The following is a 22,657-nucleotide window of genomic DNA, read 5'->3' as shown; positions in this document are numbered from 1 at the left end:
TCTTCTATCAGCAATCATTTTTTAATAAAATAATGACTCTTAATAATAGAGTCATTTACCCTTTAAAATTTTACTACCAAAAATATTATTTTGCACAAAAAAAATGCTTTATGATATGCAGCAAAATGCTTAGAGTGGTTAATATTCAGATGCAGCATTATTGCTAATTTAAGTTTTCTTCATTTGTCCTATTCCGGTTTCTATTTTCTGAGACTACATGATTTTTTTTAAAAAAATAAATTAAATAAATTAATTAATTAATTTATGGCTGTGTTGGGTCTTCGTTTCTGTGCGAGGGCTTTCTCTAGTTGCGGCGAGCGGGGGCCACTCTTCATCGCAGTGCGCGGGCCTCATCGCGGCCTCTCTTGTTGCAGAGCGCAGGCTCCAGATGCGCAGGCTCAGTAGTTGTGGCTCACGGGCTTAGTTGCTCCGCGGCATGTGGGATCTTCCCAGACCAGGGCTCGAACCCGTGTCCCCTGCATTGGCAGGCAGATTCTCAACCACTGCGCCACCAGGGAAGCCCCAAGATTACATGATTTTTAATGAGAAAAAAAAATTAATGAAAAACATCTTTTTTTCCTGCCAAAAAAATAATTTTATTCATTCTTTTAAAAATCTTCTATAGTGAATCACTGAAATGTATTTATTCTGGTTATATGCTTTCATAATACGAAATTAAAAACACCAGGTGTATTAAAAGCATGCATTACACAGCAAATGTATTAACTCAAAATATCAATCTCAAAAAGACACAACCACAGTATAACAAACCTTTGTTTTGGTTCCTGTATGATCAATTTCTTCTTCTGGAGTGTGTTCAGCATGACATTTTTGATGACCCTCTTCTTCCTGGTCAACCTGCATTTTATCCTGCAAAGAAAATATGTAATTGACAATATCTGTAGTCTTTTTCTTTCTTTCTTTTTTCTATTTGTTTGGTAATGAACAGCAGCTTAGAGTTCAAGCCTGTTTTCAAATGTGTGAACACAGTGAAGTAGAAGCTGTTTTTTGAGAGTAACTATAAATAATTAGATTAACAGGTAGTAAGTAAAATGAAAAGATCTATTTGATGCTATGTGAATAAATCTTGTTTCATTCACCTGTGGCCAAATAACTGCAAAATAAATGGAAAATTGTTCTCAAGTCAAATTCACAAACCAAGATTCACAAAAAAAGAGAACATTAAACTTGACATGAAAAATGTTTATAAAGAACTTAATGTGGAAAAATAAAGAGAAAAAGATACAAAATTTAAGTATTACACATAAATTCAATTATATTTTTTAAATGTAGGAAAATACTCAAACGAAATGTATCAAAACTGTCAAAGTAGATGTCTCTGAATTATCACAATGTAAACTTTTAATATATTTTTTTTAATGTCTAAAAGACAAATTTTCAACCCATAAGATTGCCAAGATGGACTTGCCACTTGGCAAACAATCACAAGTATTACGTTTTTCTGGTCTTTCTTAATCTTACCCACCACCATCCTCCTAAAATGGAGAAAGCTTGGAATTCAGGAATCAGGATAATTTAGGTCTTCATATATATATATGGAGTTAAGTATACATATAATGTCCAGAAGGCTATCCTGAATAAATGCTTATTTGTGCCAAAGAGAAAAACAAGTTAGAAGATAATTTACACCACTGTTCTTTGTAGTTAAAAGGTCAGCTACTGAAATTCCACCCCCCATCCTCCCTGCCCTTCCACCTTCCAACTCTACAATTTCCCCAACCCTATGATGGAAAAGAGGTGGAAAATGTGTTATAGTGGTGAGTTGAGGTAAAGCAGAAAGACAAAAATACGTTAATAACTCTATTTCATGTAATACTAAGAAAACAATGCTGCTAATTAAGGCCAAAATACTTTATCACTTAGCATTTTTATTTTATACTTATTGAAAGAGCTCTTCTATTGTGTATATATTCATATCTCTGAAAGAAATAAACCAAATAATATGGTTAAGGTATTTCTAAAACTACTTCACATTAAGAATCCAACTCTTCTGAATCACTTAATTCAGTTGTTGATGTTTGAATTATTCTACACAATATTGTCCTCTGTGCCATCAAGAGCATTAGTGACCCAGCCATTTGTTTAAAAATTGCTCCAGTATGGTCTCTAATGTTTTCTTATAAGCCACTGATACCTCTTCTACAAGTTTTTTTTTTTTTGGCTGCGCCATGTGGCAGGCGGTATCTTAGTTCCCCAACCAGGGATTGAACCCGTGCCCCCTGCAGTGGAGTCTTAACCACTGGACTGCCAAAGGAAGTCCTCTATTCTACAAGTTTTATGATGCTTTTTTCTTTATCTTACCAGAAGGAGTCAATAGACTATTTTCGGACAACAACCAGGACTGATATTCCTTCCTTGAATGGTCCTTAAACAATCTGTTTAATGTCAAAGGGTTGCAATTGCTTACTCATGCCATTAGGAATAACAACCAAGTTCACACATGTACAGACAGATAATGAGAACTTCTCATGATTACTGCCATAGGCAACAGTGAATATAAGATATTATCATTTGCATGACCCATCCCAATTTCAGATATATTAAGTGGAAAACTGTACATCTTACAATTGATATGAGAGTAACCTGTTAGTCTTTTAAAATAATTTTAAGAAGGTTCATAGGAATATTATCACTAGTGGGTAAGTTAATGGACGTGCCTCTAGACTTTGGCTTCTCCACGAGGGCTGAGACTGTCTTTCTATTGACTGCTATATCCAAACACACAATTTAGGTACTTCTAGTTATTTGCTGAATAAATGAAAAAGCACTTAAGAATAAAATCCAGAATAATTATCTAATCTGTCCCTTGACCTACCTTCTCAATTTCTTTTTGTTTTGTCATCTCCCCTTTTCTATATTTTATATTATCAGCTACCTTAGTATCTGTAACAATAAAAAAGGGTATCCTGCCGTCAGGGCCTTTGTTATTCTCTCTGTCTGGATAACTACCTACCTGCTCCTTACTCTCAAACTGCCTTTTCATCTTTCAGGCTAGCTTTCCTTTTCCTTCCTCACAGGTGGCTTTCCTCATCACTTAATTTCCACTATGCATCCCCTGCTGTTAATTTCCTTTATATTTATATGGTATCTTGTTGCTTCTTGCCTATCCTTTTCCATTAGAATGTAAGTTACAGATGGGTGGGGACCTTCTTTATCTTGCTTAATACCACTGTATCCTCAGTGCCTAGAACAGTACCTGGTACATATAAGTAATCAGATATTTTGAATTAAAAAATAGATAAAAAGATAAACAACCCAAATTGTCAACAACTGGGGAATAAATTGTGGTACATTAGTACGATAAATCGTCTCTTTGATCCTTCACTGTGCCATGAAGCCTAAGTTGTAATACCTTCCTAATATGTCCAGATATTATTAAATACCTAGAAGAAAAGTGTCCATTTTCTGAGACATCCTTATACTGTGTTGAAGAAAAGTTGGCAATCTATGTTATGGTTTTTCAGGAAAATCGAGGCCATCTTAATTTTTAATGAAAAAATGAGGCCCATAAAATAATCTCTCATAAATTGACTCTCATGCAAAGAGAGAAAAAAACAAAGAACTCCTACTGTTGCTCACTGATATATGTCTGGGTTTCATTGACCTCAGAGCCAGCAATGTCAGCAACTAGGGAACAGTAAAAAGAACCTTCAGCTATAAAGCTTCTGCTGTAAAGCTTAAAACAATTAGCTTCCAATTAGCTTCAAATACTTTGAATTTGTTCACGTTTTGGGAGGGGGGAAGGGAGAGACTGCTTTATAATGGTATTTAAGCCTTAAGCTTTTAAACTTCTGGATACAGAATTAAAGAGAAAAGTCCTAGAGAGACCCATTATGCAATACAGTACACAGGATGTCTTCTGCACAGTAGGGTACTCAACATCACCCCTTATGTTAAAAGCAACGATAAGGAGATAACTTACGTTATTAGCAAGAATAAGGAAATAAACTACAATTTATTCAACACCTATCATATCAGCTAAGGTAGGGATTTAAAAGGAGATTAATATATGTGAATGTGCTCACCCACAATGCTAAGTATATGATCCATAACGTTAGTTACCTTTTTTTTTGGCTCTGGATTATATAAATTATAAACGAAATAATCAGGAACATCTCACTTAAGAAGAAGAAATACCTTATACGGAACACCAACTACCTGGGTTCTGGTAAGCCGAAAACACTCTTGTAAGCAAATCAATCTCTGAATGGCCAAAGCAGATGTTATAAATTCATACATTTTATTCACGAGTGAGTTATTTTAAGTCCACATTCAAGAGATCATCCGAAAGGACTGGCTAACTGGATTTCAAGCCCACAGACAAACAGAAGCAGCAAATAAGAAATGCTAGGAGAGGTAGAAAATGCTAGGAGAGGTAGAGAGCAGCAAATAAGAAATGCTAGGAGAGGCCATACTCTCCTTGTTTTTAGTTCCCAGGATTCACTAACATGATACAGAGAAAGCTAAAGGTCTAAAACATTACACAGAGACTTTGAAGAAAACCGGGTGAAGAAAGTGAAATAGCTTTAAAAGAACTCACTCTAAAAGGCACTGTTGGTGGGAATGTCAATTGATACAGCCACTATGGAGAACAGTTGGGAGGTTCCTTAAAAAGCTAAAAACAGAACTACCATACAACCCAGCAATCCCACACCTGGGCATATACCCTGAGAAAACCATAATTCAAAAAGAGTCATGTACCACAATGTTCACTGCAGCTCTATTTACAATAGCCAGGACATGGAAGCAACCTAAGTGTCCATCGACAGATGAATGGATAAAGAAGATGTGGCACATATATACAATGGAATATTACTCAGCCATAAAAAGAAATGAAATTGAGTTATCTATAGTGAGGTGGATGGACCTAGAGTCTGCCATACAGAGTGAAGTAAGTCAGAAAGAGGAAAACAAAGACCATATGCTAACACATATATATGGAACCTAAAAAAAAAAAAATGGTTCTGAAGAACCTAGGGGCAGGACAGGAATAAAGATGCAGATGTAGAGAATGGACTTGAGCACATGGGGAGGGGGAAGGGTAAGCTGGGATGAAGTGAAAGAGTGGCATGGACTCATATACACTACCAAATGTAAAATAGATAGATAGTGGGAAGCAGCCGCATAGCACAGGGAGATCAGCTCGGTGCTTTGTGACCACCTAGAGGGGTGGGATAGGGAGGGTGGCAGGGAGACGCAAGAGGGAGGGGATATGGGGATATATGTATATGTATAGCTGATTCACTTTGTTATAAAGCAGAAACTAACACACCATTGTAAAGCAATTATACTCCAATAAAGATGTTAAAAACAAAGAAAATAAAAGGCATACAGAATGCTTTCAATTTAACAAAAAATAAATCTTAAATGGATTAAACGTCTGCCATACATTATTGTGAACTACAATTAAGAAAATTAGCTTTTCACCTATTACTCTTATGTTTATTTATGAAAAATTGACTGTATCTTCACTAACATATTAGGACAGTATTTCCTTCTCCTCAATTCAAGGAACGGAGGATGTAATAGGAAAATAACACATGGGAAGAAGAATGAAAGAAAATGCCATGGTCCTTTAACGAAGTACTTTAAGGAGTAGTGGTAGAATTCTGATCAATCTGGAAAAAAAGATTTTATAGTAACTGTTAGTAAAAACAGACAAAAAGACAACTTTCACAAAAGGGAGAAACTGTCTTGAAATTTAAAATCTTAAAATCCATTCTTAACATGCAGAAATATATGAAAAGCCTAGGGCAGACCTCCAATTATGATTTGAAAAAAATCCAACAAAAGCCATTAAAATAACTTACAAATAGTATATATAAAAAGATGAAAACTTTATGTAATGGAATATAATAACTTTCTCCTAAGATTCCTTCATTCATAGTATGCCAAGAGTAAATACAATGTTAGAGTCATATAACTCTTTCATAAAGAAACTGTCAAAAATCTGTTTTAATGTTACTGAATGTACAGCACATTCTTCTGCTCAACTGCCACAGATATCTCCTAACTAAGCTCTGAAAATTTCTTTATTAAGCATGTATTCTCAATCTAAAAACACATATGTATACAGTTCAGAATTTATCATTCTGAATTGGATTTATCTGTAAGCTAAAAAGCTAGCTATAATAAATGTTTTTAATAGAAATAAAGAATTTAGGAAAGATGGCTCCAGACACACATATGCATATTTTCCATATAATGCTATGAAAAATACACAAGCCTCCTAAAAACATGTTACAATGTGAAAAGATGTAGAGCATTTAAAATAGAATTATTCTTTAATGATTGTATTTTTAAAAGTTTATATACTGATTCCTATAGCAGAACTTCAGAGCAAAACCTCAGATATTAATATTTTCAACTATTAAAAGTACCAGGTAGAATTAAGACACTGCATATATTAGAGGAACCTTTTTGAAACAGAATTTCTACATACCACATCATCCTTGCTTTCATTCTTAACAGAAGTTTCTGTCTCCATAGGAACATCACTGTGATCCCCTTCTATATTCTGCTTCTCAATTACTGATGCACTAGCCACACTGAAGATTCCATGGATGTTAATACGAACTTTAACCTTAACTTTGGAACTATCACCATCAGACTGTGGGAAAACATTCTGAATAGTGAAGCTCCCTTAAGGAAAAAAGAGCTTTGATCAGTACATGGGCCTCAGATTAACTCATTCAATTCATTCATTCAATAGTTTTACTATCATCTTTCAGATGCTGGCAAAAGAAAATCATAAATTATCATATGCTGATTAATTTCTGTGGGACATGCATTTCCCCCAGATCACCTTTTTAATATACTAATAAACCTGGTATAAACACTCAGACAGGTTAAGCAACCTGCCCAAAATCATCAACAATAGGAAAAAGGAGAGTTGGGATCTTAACCAAGGACAATCTGGCTGAAGGCAATATCACTTTTAAGTTTTACAATGTTGCTACACTAAAACCAAAATACCAAAATTCAATTTCTGAGTCTAAAAACCAAATAGATATTACCTTTTTGCTATAAACTTTGCAAATCATAATCATCTTGGCAATTCATAAATAAAGCAATTTAAAATTTTTTCTGGATTTTTCCTATAGCAAAATTGCTAAGTTATACAGTCACTACTACCTACTGAGGTCACATTAATTTTTCACTTTAAGAAATCTGATGTTTTATTTTTCAGAAAAAAAAGTCTCAAATATATAATGTTATCCATAGTAACAGAGACACTACCAGGCAGAAAAACTGTATATAAAAAATTTGGCTGACCTATGTTAGAGGTTGAATTGTGACCTCCCTCTGGCCCCAATTCATATGTTGAAGCCCTACTCTCCAGTAACCTCAGAAGATGACCTTATTTGGAGATAGGGTCTTTACAAGGTAATCAAGTTAAAGTGAAGTCATCAGGTGGGTTCTAATCCAATGACTTGGTGTCCTTATTTGGAGACAGATACATACACAAGGAGAACGTCATGTGAACATGAAGACAGCCGTCTATGAACCAAGAACAAACGCCTGGAATGGATCCTTCCCTCACAGCCCTCAGAAGGAACCAGTCCTGCCAACAACTTAATTTTGAACTTCTAGACTCCAGAACTGTGAGACGATAAATTTCTATTGTTGAAACCACCTAGTTTGTGGTACTTTGTTCCAGAAGCCCTCGAAAACTAATACCATTTTCAATAATTTACTTCTACTGCTTTAAATAATGTACATGAAAAATTAATATTGTCCCCTTTTTTAGTCTATCAATAGAAGTAGCACATACAGAAAATTTTTACATTTAATATTCCTTCTCTTTTAAATGATGTAAATCATACTTTGTTTTATATCTTCTAAAAGATTACTCAGCTAAAATTGATATTATAGTCTCCTGTTTCCACTTTCGTATTAATCCAGTGATTAACTGGATTCTAGTTGTTGCCAGTGAACATAAGTTTAAAATCAGAATATGTAGTCAGTCTGGCAGCACAATTTCAGTTTACTGATTAAAGAGTTCTTCCAGGGGCTTCCCTGGTGGCGCAGTGGTTGAGAGTCTGCCTGCTAATGCAGGGGACACGGGTTCGAGCCCTGGTCTGGGAGGATCCCACATGCCGCGGAGCAACTGGGCCCGTGAGCCACAACTGCTGAGCCTGCGCGTCTGGAGCCTGTGCTCCGCAGCAAGAGAGGCCGCGATGGCGAGAGGCCCGCGCACTGCGATGAAGGGTGGCCCCCACTTGCCGCGGCTGGAGAAAGCCCTAGCACAGAAATGAAGACCCAGCATAGCAATCAATCAATCAATCAATCAATCAATAAAAAAAAAATCAAAAAAAAAAAAAAAAAAAAGAGTTCTTCCATTAAAAAATAACCCTCACCCAAACTTTTCAGGTCAATTACAGAGCATTTTAAATACGCATTTCAAAATGAATTAAAAAGATTCAAACTTGCTGTTATTCCAGAAATAAACTATGAGCACTAAAAAGTGCACGTTTAGAAAAAAGTATGATTATCTTTCTTTAAAAATCCAGTGCTGGCTTAGCTGAAATGTTACTTTGTTTCCTTGATTCAAATATTAACATATTTGTAAGAGGCTAAAATTTATGAAAAAACGTTTTGGAGTTCTCTTACCAATTCTTGGATCTGGATAAGGCACTTCATGTAAATTAGTATAAAATGCTTCTAGTTCAAATGGTTCTTTCTTGTGGAAAGTAATGACTTTTGAGAATGGGGCAGGATGGTTCTTACAGAATACTTCACATTCCCTAAAATGGAGTGGGAAAACAGTTAAAAACAAATAGAAAGTTGCCTATGAACCTAATTACAGAATCCATCTCATTTCTAATTCATGGTAAGCAGCAATTTTAAAGACCTCTGTGCACAAATGTTAAGAAAAAGAATTACTGGTTTTGCTATAAATAAACGTGCCTTTTGACAAGTTTAGGGCTCAAAGTTTTAGAACGTCTGACATAGTAACAGACAATTCTATCCTACTAAAATGAGAAAAATTATCTGAGAATAGGTATATTTTAAGGCAATATATAAGGATGTTTTTGCTCACATCTGAGGACCAAATTCTATCGATATTTTTGAAATTTGTGCAAAAATTTCAATTTCTTGGGGGTGCAGATGTACAGAACACAGAACAAAATCTTAAAAGCAACTTCAAAACCTAAATACAGGTTTATTTTATTATACAAACTATACTTCTGAAAAGCAGTCAAATATAATATTTGAAATACAGGTTTTATTTTGGTAGGAAAGTAAACAATTTATATCCTGGGCAGTTCATGGAAAAGGAAATGTTAATGTCAAAGCATGAAAAGACTTGCAGCTCACAACAGTCAGAAATGCAAATTTAATAATAAAGTACGATTTAAAAGTGCATGCTTTTATTTGGATATTCAAAGAAAATGACTGGACAGATATATACCCAGCTGTTAACAATAGTTACCTCAATAAAATGGGCTAAGGGAGTTGGGGTACGGCAAATGCAAGTTTTTAAGTTTTTATATTTCTATACTGTGATTTTTATTTGAAAATGAGAATGTTTTACTTTTGTAATAAAATACTAATTAAAAAAATATGCCATAATGGTTTACAGATTATATATCATTTTTATATTCTCCTTGTTTCTAAGATAGTATTCTAAAGTGTTTGACAAGTTTAAGAAGTATAAATTCCTCTAATTTAGAACAGTAGGTTCAATTGCTTATTTATGACAAGCTCTAACCAAGGCTTTAGAAGTAACTTACCCAGTCCCATCTTCAAAAGAGGTCTTCCATCTTAACGTGATTGAATAGGGAACAAGGTCTGTTATGGAAAATTCACGCACTTTAAATGCTGGTGAGAGAATCGCACACTGAAAATAAGATGTATACCATATTTAAATCAACAAACACCAAACATACCCTAGGTTGCCATGATTGAACTGCTTAATAAAGTTCTTATAATAAAATTGTTACATTTTAAAAATTTCTGGGTTTTTGGTAATAACTAGTTAAAATTTTAAAGTGTCAGAGCACTCTTTCTGTGACTTTACAAAAACTGATGTAAAAATGTGACTTTACAAAAACTGATGTAAAATATGTTTAAATCTCAAAAAAAGAATTTTAAATAGGAATAATTATAAGAATTCATAAAATAAATGCTTTTTCAGTATAATTACAGACATACTGTCCTATGATAGCTTACAAACAAATGGGACAGACACAACCCTTATATTTCAAGAATAATTTCCATTTAATTTTAGCTTATTGATAACTGGTTGGACAAGATAATATTAAAAAGTTCTTTGAGGCCTATCACCATATTTCTGGCAAAATATACATTCTAAAATTTAAAAAAAGACTAATAATCATACCTGTAATGCACACCCTCTTGCAACAGCTTCATCAGCATTTAATGTGGTACTTATGTCTTTAAGAAAGAATTTAGTGATTTGTTCCTTCACAGCAGGAATTCGTGTTGCTCCCCCTACAATTTCTATACTACTTATGTCTTCACGTTGTAAGTCTGGAAAAGGAAAGGTTTAATTGAGAAAAATAAGACAGCCTTTATAAAAATGTGAACAGTAGACCCCGGAAAGTACTTTTTTAAAAAAATGTATTTTTTTATTTGCTCAAAACAAGGTAAAATGGAAAGAAGATAAAAATAAATTTTGGAAAAAAGCAAAATTTAGTAGATATTAATTATCTGCTTATCAGGTACTGTACTTGGTCTAGATGATGAAGTGACCACAAGGACAGACAAACACCTCATGGACTTCAGAGTCCTTCAGTTTTAACTTCCACCTCACATATCGCCACAGAAGGTAATTTTAATTGATTACAAAAAACTTTTAACAAAAAGCAGTCATGTCCTCATTTCCAGTTTCAATCAATCTTTAAAATCTTACATATAGACACCTTCAAATATAACTAGCATTAGTTTTATGATGTAAACAATATGAATCAGAAGTTCTCATAAACTCTATTTCTAGTAGCCCTGCTCTTATGAATAAACAATGAGTTATAATCTCCTTCTCTAAAACAAGAAATACAAGTCTTCAAAAAGCACATGAATTTTTTATTGCTTTTACCATTGTCTACCCCATTCAAGTAACACCATGGTACAGTTTTGATGGTTAGTTCAGTAACTTCCACTTACTAGCTTGTTCCATTACTGCTTTTAACGGTGGGTCAACTCTGGCTAAGAGGGAAGCACATAATTGTTCAAACTGAGCCCTGTGGGAAAATGAAATAAAATTAATTATTTGGGGATATAAAAATTGAGCGTATCTTCTAAAATAACAGAACGAAGAAAAATCAGACATGAACTAAACATAAAATAAGGAAACACTTTTCAAACTGAAAGCATGCATGGTACCTGTTCATTTTACTAGAAACATCAAGGTCATTCATGAAACACTCAATGTTCAGTGGAAGGTCTGATGCATTTGCACTCATTAGCTTCTTTAGTTTTTCACATTCCTGATGTAAGCGCAACAAGGCCCGAGAGTTTTCTTTTACATTTATCTTATATTTTGTCTTGAACTCATCACAAAAGTAGTCTACTAAAACCTCATCAAAGTTCCTGCCACCCAAATATGGATCAAAGGTAGTAGCCAAGACCTGTTTAATTGAAAAACCAGAACGGAATTTTCAGAAATATTAGATGTTTTCAGCACCCCCTCCAAAATACCTTTTAAAATTAAAATCAAAACCAAAGAACTTGACAAAAATCACAGGGGTGCCAAATTTGGAACCACTTATATTAATTATCACTTATATTTAGCCAACATATCTATCCACTCTGAATTATCTGCTTTAAGTTATAGATCTATATACCTACGTGAAAGAATAATTCTAATTCTGAAATAACTGAGTTACAATGACTAAAACTTCATTATCTTACAACCTATGGTTCTATAACACTGAAGAGGTGGGCCAAAAACCAAGTTTAAGAGAGCAAGGAAAGGGTCCTAAGTATGTAACCAAAAACAAAACAGCCAAGAAGAGCCAATCCAAAGATTAAATCTAAAATATTGTAATTGGTCAACTTACAAATCAGGAATTACTGCCCCCATCCCGCATAAATATACAGAAGGAACAAAAAAGCACGCGAGGGAACAAAAAAGAAAACAAAAAAAATGAAGAGGAGAGACAAAAATTTAATATAATAAGCTTGTTGAGCAATAGGCCCCAGTTAGCAGTCGAGTGGAAAAGGAATAGACAAGTCACAGCACTTCAACGATATAGTTCTTGAAAACATAGGACCCAAGACATCTAGTCTCTCTCCCCGAGGTAGAGGGAAAAATAACTACTTATAATAGTCACGACTAAAAAAGTAGAATCCCACTGTTGGTGTGGTTCATCAGCTTTTTTTCACAAGGATGGGTGGTGGAATAGTGGTAAACATCACAGTAGGATGTGAGCACAGCCTGGTTGGGATGTCATCCCAGATTAGCATGAAGAGTCCATGGACAGACTTCTCATGAGGTCCAGTATTACCCAAAATTAGATGTAAAATTGTGTAGGTATGTGACTAGTGCAAATGTGCGTCATTCTGAGTGAAGGGCCATAGCTTTTATCAAACTTCCAAAAGGGCCTGTGACCTAAAAAATTATAGCTCTATACTCTAAGGTATTCACTAAAAAGGAAGAAAGGAAAATGTTCTTTTTTAATAAAGTTAAAATTCAACACTAAATACCAAGGATTAAATCAATTTGCAAAAAACTATTCTGTATTCACTATGAGTCATTTCCCTTTAATTTTCTGATTACAAGGATGTTAATATAGTACTATAAACGGCAAGATGAGAGGCTCTAAAAGGTACTGGATAACCCAAAGCATTTACTCTTCTGAGCTAATCTATACGTGTGTGTAATGGGGGGAGAGAGAGAGTGTGTGTTAAGTCTGGGTAAGATAATCAATGTAGAAATGAATACAAAACCAAACAAAGGCTGTAAGAAGATAAGCATATATAGGTAAATAATACCACACTGTAGAAAATTTTGATTAGGACTCCAGGATAGAAAGGTTTCTACAGACAATGGGAATCATTTTAGAAATGTTTCCTATGTACATTTATAAATATGTAATTTATGCTCCCTGATAGGTGACTGAACACCTCAACAATAATAAAAATAGCTAACACATAATATCTGCTATATGGCATTCCAAGCATCTTATAATCATTAACTCATTTTATCCTCAAAAGTTCTATGAGGTACTTACTGATAATATTCTCAGGTGAGGAACCTGAGATTTGGGGAGGTTAAGTAACTTGCTCAAGGTCACAGTTTTTAAGTGGCAGAGCCAGGATTTAAACCCAAGCATTAGGGTTCTCTATATAGTCTCATATGTTCTTAGACATTAAAATTAAATATAGCAAATCATTTATTTACTTACTTTAAGTTTTCCTTTGTTAAAAGCACAAACTGAGATCTGGTAGGCAGAATGTCCCATATCAATAAATATTACATTTCTTGGTTTCTCATCTAACGGAGGAAGATCCTGTTTATAAATTCCATATGCCAGCGCAACTATGTAAGAACAAAGAATTAGGTTAATTCCAGCCTAGCAATCACTTGGAAAACAATAGGTAAGTCATGTTGATACTACATTTTAACACACAGTAGAGTAATACAAATTATTAGTTTCAAAGTAAATTCACTTTTCATAAATTGGTTAATGTTTTTTTCTCTACCCATCTATAACCCTATAATATTAATGACTCTTATAGCCAATGAAAGACATGTTTAAACTCTGCCATAATGTTGTGCTCCAAAATGACAAGCTGATATCAGTACATGATAGAGTTAAAAAATAAATGCTTTGTATTAATTAGAAAAAAAAACTATAATAATATTTTTCTGACAGTGATTTTCAAATTGCAAACTGCTTACCTGCAGTAGTTTCATTCATTAGCCTTAAACAATTTAAGCCTGCAACCTGGGCTGCAGCCATCACAGATCTTCTCTCAGCATCAGTGAAAAAGCTCGGAATCTGGTATTGCAAAACAATAATTAAGTGTTATTAGTTCAATGTAATAGATTTTACTTAAACATTTCATCAATTGAAAAATGAACTTATGTACAGCTTAAGGCAAAGAGTGGTGTTCTAATTAAAAAAATGAGGAAAAAAATACTAGTTTTTTTTTTTTAAGGTTGGCAATTTCCACATCATAAAGTTTTGACCTAAAGTACGAACACAAATTTAAAGCAAGTAGTAAAATAGAATTAATACTGTAGGATTTCAAAAATATGTTAAATTCTTCTCATGTTGGTCTGGTCTATAAAAATACTTATTTGTTAATCTTTAATAATGAAACGTTAAAAACCCAAGAGTCTATTAAAATGAGATTGGTTAAATATGTTATATCCACATAATGGAATCCTACATAGATGTTAGAATCAGATCGATCTGAATTGTCATGGAATAGTATCTTTATTATATTAAAAAAAGGGGGCATATACAGCATGATTTCATTTTTGTGTATGTATGTACTACTAGAAGAATATATTCCCAAATGTTTACAATGGTTGTATTTCAAAGGGAGGGGGAACTATATTGCAGGGGACTTATGATGAGCATGTGTTTCTTTATAAGTCACGAAAAAACATTAAATATATTTCTATTAAAAAATAAACTCTTAATTTAAAACTAATAATTAAGATTACATATACTTATTACTGTCAAACTAAGAAGCACTTCCATTTGGTCTACAGACAAATTTCTAAAAAGCTAATTAAGTATATCCATATACAAAACTTGGGGCTCTTCCAATTTTAAGTAAGTAGTCTCCTCCAATCTTAGTGCTTTTTGAATTTAGAAATTTCATTTAATAGATAATAACACAAAAAGAACTTGAATTTTGTTAAGTTTGTATATCCTGATTTTGGTATTATCCTTCAGACAAAAACCTAAATTATAAGGTATGGTTCACTTAATTTTCACTAAGCACTTATGTACCAGTACTTTTCTAGCCATTAGGGATATGACAGTGCATAGAGCAGAAAATACCTCCATTTGTACAGCTCACATGGGTCTACTGCACTGAGTACAAAGTTAATAATGCCCAAGAAGTTCACAATGCCATGTTCTGATACTAATTTCTGACATGAAAGTAAAATCAAGTATGGCTAAATAAATAGGGATGGACTTGAATTTAAGATACATTTTTAAAATGTGCACCATTCTGACATATACTTTCAAGTGGCAGTATAATGGAAGAGTTATGACCACAAGTTATTTAACTTCTCTGTGTCTCAGTTTTTTCATCTGTGAAATTGAGGTTAATAATATCCTACCTACAGAGTGGTTCTGAGGATTAAATGGGTTAATACACATTAAATGCCTTTAATAGGGCCTGGACAATGGTAAACTCCATCATTTACTATTACAAAATGACTGGAAAACAAAATACTCAGCTAATATTTTTCTCTCATTTAAAAATTCTATATACACCTGACAGGGACTTCCCTGGTGGCGCAGTGGTTAAGACTCCATGTTCCCAATGCAGGGGGCCCAGGTTCGATCCCTGGTCAAGGCTAGATCCCACATGCGTGCCGGAACTAAGGAGCCCGCCTGCCGCAACTAAGACCCAGCACAACCAAATAAATAAATATTTTAAAAATAAATAAATAAAAATAAATAAATACACCTGACAAATTTTAATTACTAAATTCACTGAAGAGTTCATAATACGATTCTATTCTTCTGATGACATGAGACTCCTGAACTTACGTAGTCAAGTAACAGTACTAAGAATATATTCACATTTAGGTGACAACATATAACTTAAAAACTAGTTATCAATATATAATGGGATCTCAAGAGATAAGACAGGGGGTAAAAGATTAAATGTTTTGTTAAGAATCTTTAAAAGACAGATCTTTTCTTTCTGAAAAGTACTGCATGATCTCACCTATATGTGGAATCTAAAAAAGTCTAATTCATAGGATAGAGTAGAATGGTGGTTAACAGGGGCAGGGAGTAGGGGAAATGGGGAGACAGTGGCCAAAGGGTACAAAATTTCAGTTATGTAGAATGAATAAGTTCTAGAAATCTAATGTACAGCATGGTGACTACACTTAACAATACTGTATTATATACTGGAAATGTGCTAAGAAAGTAGATCTCAGGTATCCTTACCACACAAACACAAAAAAAGTAACCGCAGGAGATGGATATGTTAATTTGCTTGACTGTAGTGATCATTTCACTATGTATATCAAAGCGTCATGTTGTTCATCTTATATACAAACAATTTTTATCTTAAAGGCTCAAGTGGATTTTGAGGGGCAATAAATGTGTTTATTATACTGACTGTGATGATGATGGTTTCACGGGTGTATGAGTATGTCAAAACTTCTGCAAGTATACACGTTAAATACATCTAATTTATCATTTTAAAAAAAGGATCTTTTATTTCTGATACAGAATATACAGAATCTCAAATTCCCAACTGGGCATTTTCAACCTTTGACATAAATGTTAATAAGGTCGGTCCCTAGAGGTGGGACGTTAAGTGCTACCTGGAAAGATTCTTAGGGATAAGTGGCAGGTACAGCAGCCACCAACTAATCACATACATTAGTTTTTAAGATTCACTGATTATCACAGTTAACTTTAAGGGAAACTCAATCCTGAACTTTATCAAATAAAATAATTTTTTAACATAAAAGTAAAAATGGATTTAGGTTATTTACTGGATAAGGGCAGAAGGAATAAAGGGAAGAAAAATATTTCAATACAACATTAATACACTGGAAAATATGATTCAAGAGTGTTCATTACTGAGGTAAAACTTACTGAAATCACACAGTCAGCCACTGGTTTCTTCAAAGCATTTTCTGAAGTCTCTTTAAGCTTAGCCAACAGCATTCCAGTAACTTGCTCGATTGCAAAAGGTCTCTCTTCTTCTAGGTATCGCACCTAAAGCCAAAAGTGGAGATACTTATCAAGAGTCATTTATTCGGGGCTTCCCTGGTGGCGCAGTGGTTGAGAATCTGCCTGCTAATGCAGGGGACACGGGTTCGAGCCCTGGTCTGGGAAGATCCCACATGCCACGGAGCAGCTGGGCCCGTGAGCCACAATTGCTGAGCCTGCGCGTCTGGAGCCTGTGCCCCGCAACGGGAGGGGCCGCGATAGAGAAAGGCCCGCGCACCGCGATGAAGAGCGGTCCCCGCACCGTGATGAAGAGTGGCCCCCGCTTGCCGCAACTGGAGAAAGCCCTCGCACGAACCGAAGACCCAACACAGCCAAAAATAAATAAATAAATAAATAAATAAATAAATAAATAAATAAGAAAATCCTTAAAAAAAAAAGAAATAAAACCAAACATTATCTTGGCTTTTATCTCTAAATGGATATCAAATGGATATCAAAATAAGCATTATAAGTAAACTTAGCTGCCCATTTTTCCATATATGTTCAGATTCACATCTGAAAGTAGATCAGTCTGATTATTAGACAAGAAGTTATATACCAAAAGGATTGCTCTAGTATCATTATGTCTCATCTCTGAAGTTCTGAAGTTCCAGTGCCTTACACATAGTATTACAACCAAACAAATTATCTTCAAGAGTGTCTTTACATGCTCCAGATCCCCATCTCCCACAAAAGCAAGTTTTATCATTCACTACCCTTATAAACAAATAAGGGGAAAAAGATCAAATAATCTTTCTTTTGGAAGTTAGAACTCTTCTTGGGTTTAAAATGAAAACTTTAGTAATACAGTTTTGTGAAAAGGAAATGAGAACACAGCCAAAAGAAAAAATTCCTTATTTAAAAAAAAAGAAATTTAATATATATTACTGTATATAGATGTATACATGGAATTTTAAAATTATTTTTTAAAATAACCACTTCATCTCATACACAGGTTTAAGACTAGGTTGAATTTAAGCACATAAAATGAACTTTACAGTGCTTCTTGACCAAGGAATACTGTGCTTTATTCAAGTAATCAAACCCTTTCATAATGACAACCACAATATTTATAAGCAATACAAAGTCACCTTAAAACCCATACAATAACTACATCTAATTTACAGAAGAAAAGGCTATGTCTTTTACCTTTGTACCGCAATGGAGTGAATACATTAAACTTTGGAAGAGCTTTAAAGAACTTCTCAAGCAGCACAATGCATGTTTGTATTTAAGTGTATAAGTATGTATAAATAATTATATAAAATTTACTTTGAAACAGACTTAAAATTGATAGCCATTTGTTTACAAATCAATTTACAAGTAAGTTCAAAACCAAGCATTACATGAAATTACTGTCTTTAAACATGGGAAGAAATCAAGCACACTGAAACAAGGGAAAATGAATCAAGTACCCAGGTGCCTTAGTCTGATTATAGGAGGCACAACAATACAGTATTTTTAAAAATAATATAAAAGTTAGATGAAATAAACATCAAAGTTTATTCAAACAAATGTCAGAAAAAATAAGTGGATAAAATGCTTGAGAAGTTGAATGCTAAAGATCTTCAGTCTTCAAAAGATGAAGAAACTTAGTTTGACACAGGACTGATAAACGTTTTCAAAGCCTCTTCAACTAGCTTACATGCACTCACTATGACTGTATAAAAATTGTATCACTTAAAAATTAGGTTTTGGCTTTCTGTAAAAATAATTTATTGTGTTTTTATCAAACTACTCACAAAGCATAATTTTTAATTTTCTTTTGAAAGAATAAAAGCAAAAGAATTTAAGTAGTTTAGAATAAAACTGCTCCACAGAGTCATTAACCAGAAGTTATCATATCTAAAGGACATGTGAATATTATTCTTTATCTCATTTATTGCTATCATGACCCATCCAGCTTCCTAGTCAGCAACTCCTGATCCACAAATTTCACCTCCTGATCCACAAATTGCACAATTTTTCAACTTGTCTTTAATCTCTCATGGTGTCTTCTTTGAACTACTGTAAGTCTCATGTCTCCTTACTACAACTCATCATCCATCCTGTAGTCAGAACCCTCTTCTAAACATGGAAATATATATCAAGTTTAAAATCAGCTATTAAAATTTTTAACTTTGAGATATAATTCATATCACATAAAGTTTATCTTTCTGAAGTATATAATTCAGTGGTTTTTAGTCTATTCAAAGCTGTACACTGATTACCACTAACTGTAGTACATTTTCATCACCCTAAAAAGAGTGACCCATTAGCAGTAGTAGTAGTAGATTCACCCATTCCCCCTTACCCTTAACTCCTAGCAACCACACATCTGTTTTCCATGTCTATTGATTTGCCTGATTCTGGATAGCCAAAAAAATGGAATCATACAATATGTGGCCTTTTATATCTGCCTTTTTTCCAGTTAGCATGTTTTCAAGGTTCATCCATGTTGTAGCATGTATCAGTACTTCACTCCTTTTTATGGCCAAATAATATATTCCATTGAATAGCTATACCACATTTTGTTTATCCACTCATCAGCTGATGGACACTTGGGTTGTTTCCACTTTCTGGCTATTATAAATAATGCTATTATGAACATTAGTGTACAAATTTTTGTGTGCACATATGGTTCAATTCTCTTGTGTATATACCTAAGAGTAGAATTGCTGAGCCATATAATAACTCTGTGGTTTGGGGTATTCTGTTAGTTTTTGTTAACCAATCTATAACTTTCTGTCTCAGGATGTAGAAGTAAAAATCCAGAATCCATCTCTTACTTGGAAGAAGAGTTTGCTTTAATACTTCTATAATATGTTATAAGATTCTTCTAAATTAGAGAAAACTCATTATAGAAATTAACATACTTTGGGGGCCTATTTTTCTAAATCACATATGCTTCTGCCTTTATTCCTTAAAAGTGGTTCACCTCTAAAAGTTCTCCAAATAATAATCCTTTTTTCTTGACAATAAAAGTTATTTGGATTAAAAAGATTATTATTCTAAATCAGATTTTTTTTTTGCATTCACTAAAGCATATTACGAAAACTGCCTGTATGTTTGGTATATAGGTACTGCATCCAGAGGAAAGGAGTTAAATTAAAAATTTTTTAAATATTTAAAAACAGGCAATATTATCATATTTGGTTTCTTTAATTTGAACATATGTTTGCATTCTGGGAATATAAGCTTACCTTAACTCCTGCACTTCCATTAGGCATCTTCTGCAGCTCATAGGGAAGCCTGATCCTTTCAGTCTGCACAACAGGATCATCAAATGATCGCCCATGAAGCTTTTTGAAACCATGAATTGTATTTCTTACATTCGTGACTATCTGTTGGCAGTAAACACTTTTATTTATCAATTACTTAATTAATGCAAAATAAACACTATGCTAATACTTGAGAATCACCAAGTCTCCTTATCCTATATATCCAAGTTCAGAATCACACACAATCATTCATTCTTCTGGTTTCTAATTGATAGAAAAATTACACTATTGCCCCTCCAACTCTGCTCCTACCTTAGGAATGTTAGATTCAAAAAAGAAAAAAAACTTTAAAACTTTTTAAAAAGAACAAAACTGTAAAACTTTTCAAATAATACAATGAAAATCTATCTACAACTCATTTCTGGTTTTCTTCAACACTTTTGGGCTAATAAATTAGTATCTTTGATTTCTTTCTTTCCACTTTCATTCGTGTTTTTATTTAAACTATGTTTTTTATTGCCATGTTTTTCTTTTACTCTCAATATCTTATTCTTTGTGTTACTATGTTGCTTCCACTGCTGAAAACTGCTCCTAGGCTAGTAAATTAAAACTCCTTCCATGTAACATGATGCTAAGTTAAAGTGTCTTAATTTGTAAATAGCTTGTATTTTGGCAAAGTAATTTTTTTCTTTAACTAGAACATGTAGTTCAAACTATAGAATATTATTGAGATCCAGTTGTTGCCCTCTTAGTGATCTTTAAAGCCAAGTAGATCTTGATCTTCAATTATGAGATGAAAACTACTAGGATGCTGAATTACCATGTTGATCTCTTTAGCTTTTTTGGAGAAGTAACTTATAGTTTGCTTTCTTCAGAGAGTCTGAGGTCTATGATACACTTAGAACATCAGCCAGGGGACTTCCCTGGTGGTCCAGTGGTTAAAGAATCCGCCTTCCAATGCAGGGGACACGAGTTCGATCCCTGGTCAGGAAACTAAGATCCCACATGCCGCGGGGCAACAAAGCCTACACGCCACAAAACTGTTGACTTGCGCGCCTCAACGAGAGAGCCCATGTGCCGCAAACTACAGAGCCCAGACGCTCTGGAGCCAGAGAGCCCAGGCGCCACAACTAGAGAAAGAAAGCCGGCATGCCACAACTAGAGAGAAGCCCGCAAGCTGCAACTAGAGAGAAGCCCGAGCACCGCAACAAAAAGATCCCGCATGCCTCATCGAAGATCCTGTGTGCCGCAACTAAGACCCAACGCGGCCCAAAAAAATAAGGAAAATTAAAAAGAAAAAAAAAAAAGGAGAAGAGGAGGAAGATCAGCCAGAATACGAGATGTAAACTTTAGTGAAGGGGTCCTTTTAGCACAAACAACATTTGTTTATGTGTAATATGAAAATGGAAAAGAAAGAAAAAACACATTCATACACAGGCCAACTGTAAGACAATCTTGACAAAAAAAATCTTAAGCAAAAGTTCGTGGATAAATGAGTCAATTGAATAATTGAGTACAAAAAGTCATGAGGAAAAACGCCCCATTAAACAGACTTATTCTGTAATAAAGAAGACCCAGGTATATATTAAAATGTAAGAAATAATTGTTAAGGGTTTTGGTTCATGGTAATAAAGTCCAAGGAAAATGAACCTATAGCATGGAATGTTAAAAGTGAATGTTTTATGGGCTTCCCTGGTGGCGCAGTGGTTGAGAATCTGCCTGCCAATGCAGGGGACACGGGTTCGAGCCCTGGTCTGGGAAGATCCCACATGCCACGGAGCAACTAGGCCCGTGAGCCACATTTACTGAGCCTGCGCGTCTGGAGCCTGTGCTCCGCAACAAGAGAGGCCGCGATAGTGATGAGAGGCCCACGCACCGCGATGAAGAGTGGCCCCCGCTCGCCGCAGCTAGAGAAAGCCCTGGCACAGAAACGAAGACCCAACACAGCCATAAGTAAAAAAAAAATTAAAAAAAAAAAAAGTGACTGTTTTATGTAAACGGATTTCAGAAGCCTAGAAATATAAATACTTAAACAGATTCCATGTAAAGTAGTAGTAAAATAGTAGCCACAGAGGATTACTCTGGATATTAATTTCTCCATTTTTTCCCACCTTCTTTTACAAACACATCATTCACTTGTTGTAGAAGTATATATTCTAGATAGGCGGCTATCCCTCATAGAAAGTGACCATACAAGGAAAAACTGACACCATTTGGTAGCATACTCTGACTTCACAACTAAAATTTTTTAAAAATAAAATTCAAGAAATATTTTACAACCCAAAGCAAAACATATCTAATAAGATACAAAGATATTAGGACCAGTCATATTCTTTACTCTTTTTTTCACTCTTAAGTACATAAAATGGGAGCTTAGTTACCCATATGAAGTTAACTCTGCCTATAAGTCAAAACATCTACAGGAACAATTTACCTGGCTCTTAGCTGCATTTCCAATGGCTCGCGTTCTTGATCCCAAAGATATACAGGCTCTAAACAGGAAAAAAACAAAAAGTTTGTTCTCAAGGTATTTTTATACTA

The 22,657-nt window shown here is 34.2% G+C and overlaps 1 protein-coding gene across 1 annotated transcript in view; it reads right to left on the bottom strand.

Annotated features, from left to right (window-relative positions):
- HSPA4L (heat shock protein family A (Hsp70) member 4 like) overlaps positions 1-22,657 on the bottom strand; it is a 55,248-nt gene that overhangs the window by 21,442 nt on the left and 11,149 nt on the right. Inside the window, exons 2-13 of the mRNA XM_007172379.3 lie at positions 22,551-22,608; positions 20,099-20,239; positions 16,800-16,922; positions 13,892-13,991; positions 13,395-13,528; positions 11,371-11,615; positions 11,152-11,228; positions 10,367-10,518; positions 9,759-9,865; positions 8,635-8,768; positions 6,464-6,663; positions 772-870 (exon numbers count right to left, since the gene is read on the bottom strand). Of these exons, the coding sequence (XP_007172441.2) occupies positions 772-870; positions 6,464-6,663; positions 8,635-8,768; positions 9,759-9,865; positions 10,367-10,518; positions 11,152-11,228; positions 11,371-11,615; positions 13,395-13,528; positions 13,892-13,991; positions 16,800-16,922; positions 20,099-20,239; positions 22,551-22,608 (1,570 nt within the window). The remainder of the gene's footprint in view (positions 1-771; positions 871-6,463; positions 6,664-8,634; positions 8,769-9,758; positions 9,866-10,366; positions 10,519-11,151; positions 11,229-11,370; positions 11,616-13,394; positions 13,529-13,891; positions 13,992-16,799; positions 16,923-20,098; positions 20,240-22,550; positions 22,609-22,657) is intronic.

The sequence above is a fragment of the Balaenoptera acutorostrata genome, chromosome 5, assembly GCF_949987535.1.
Source record: "Balaenoptera acutorostrata chromosome 5, mBalAcu1.1, whole genome shotgun sequence".
Lineage (NCBI taxonomy): Eukaryota > Metazoa > Chordata > Mammalia > Artiodactyla > Balaenopteridae > Balaenoptera > Balaenoptera acutorostrata.
This window is presented reverse-complemented; position numbering and strand designations above follow the sequence as displayed.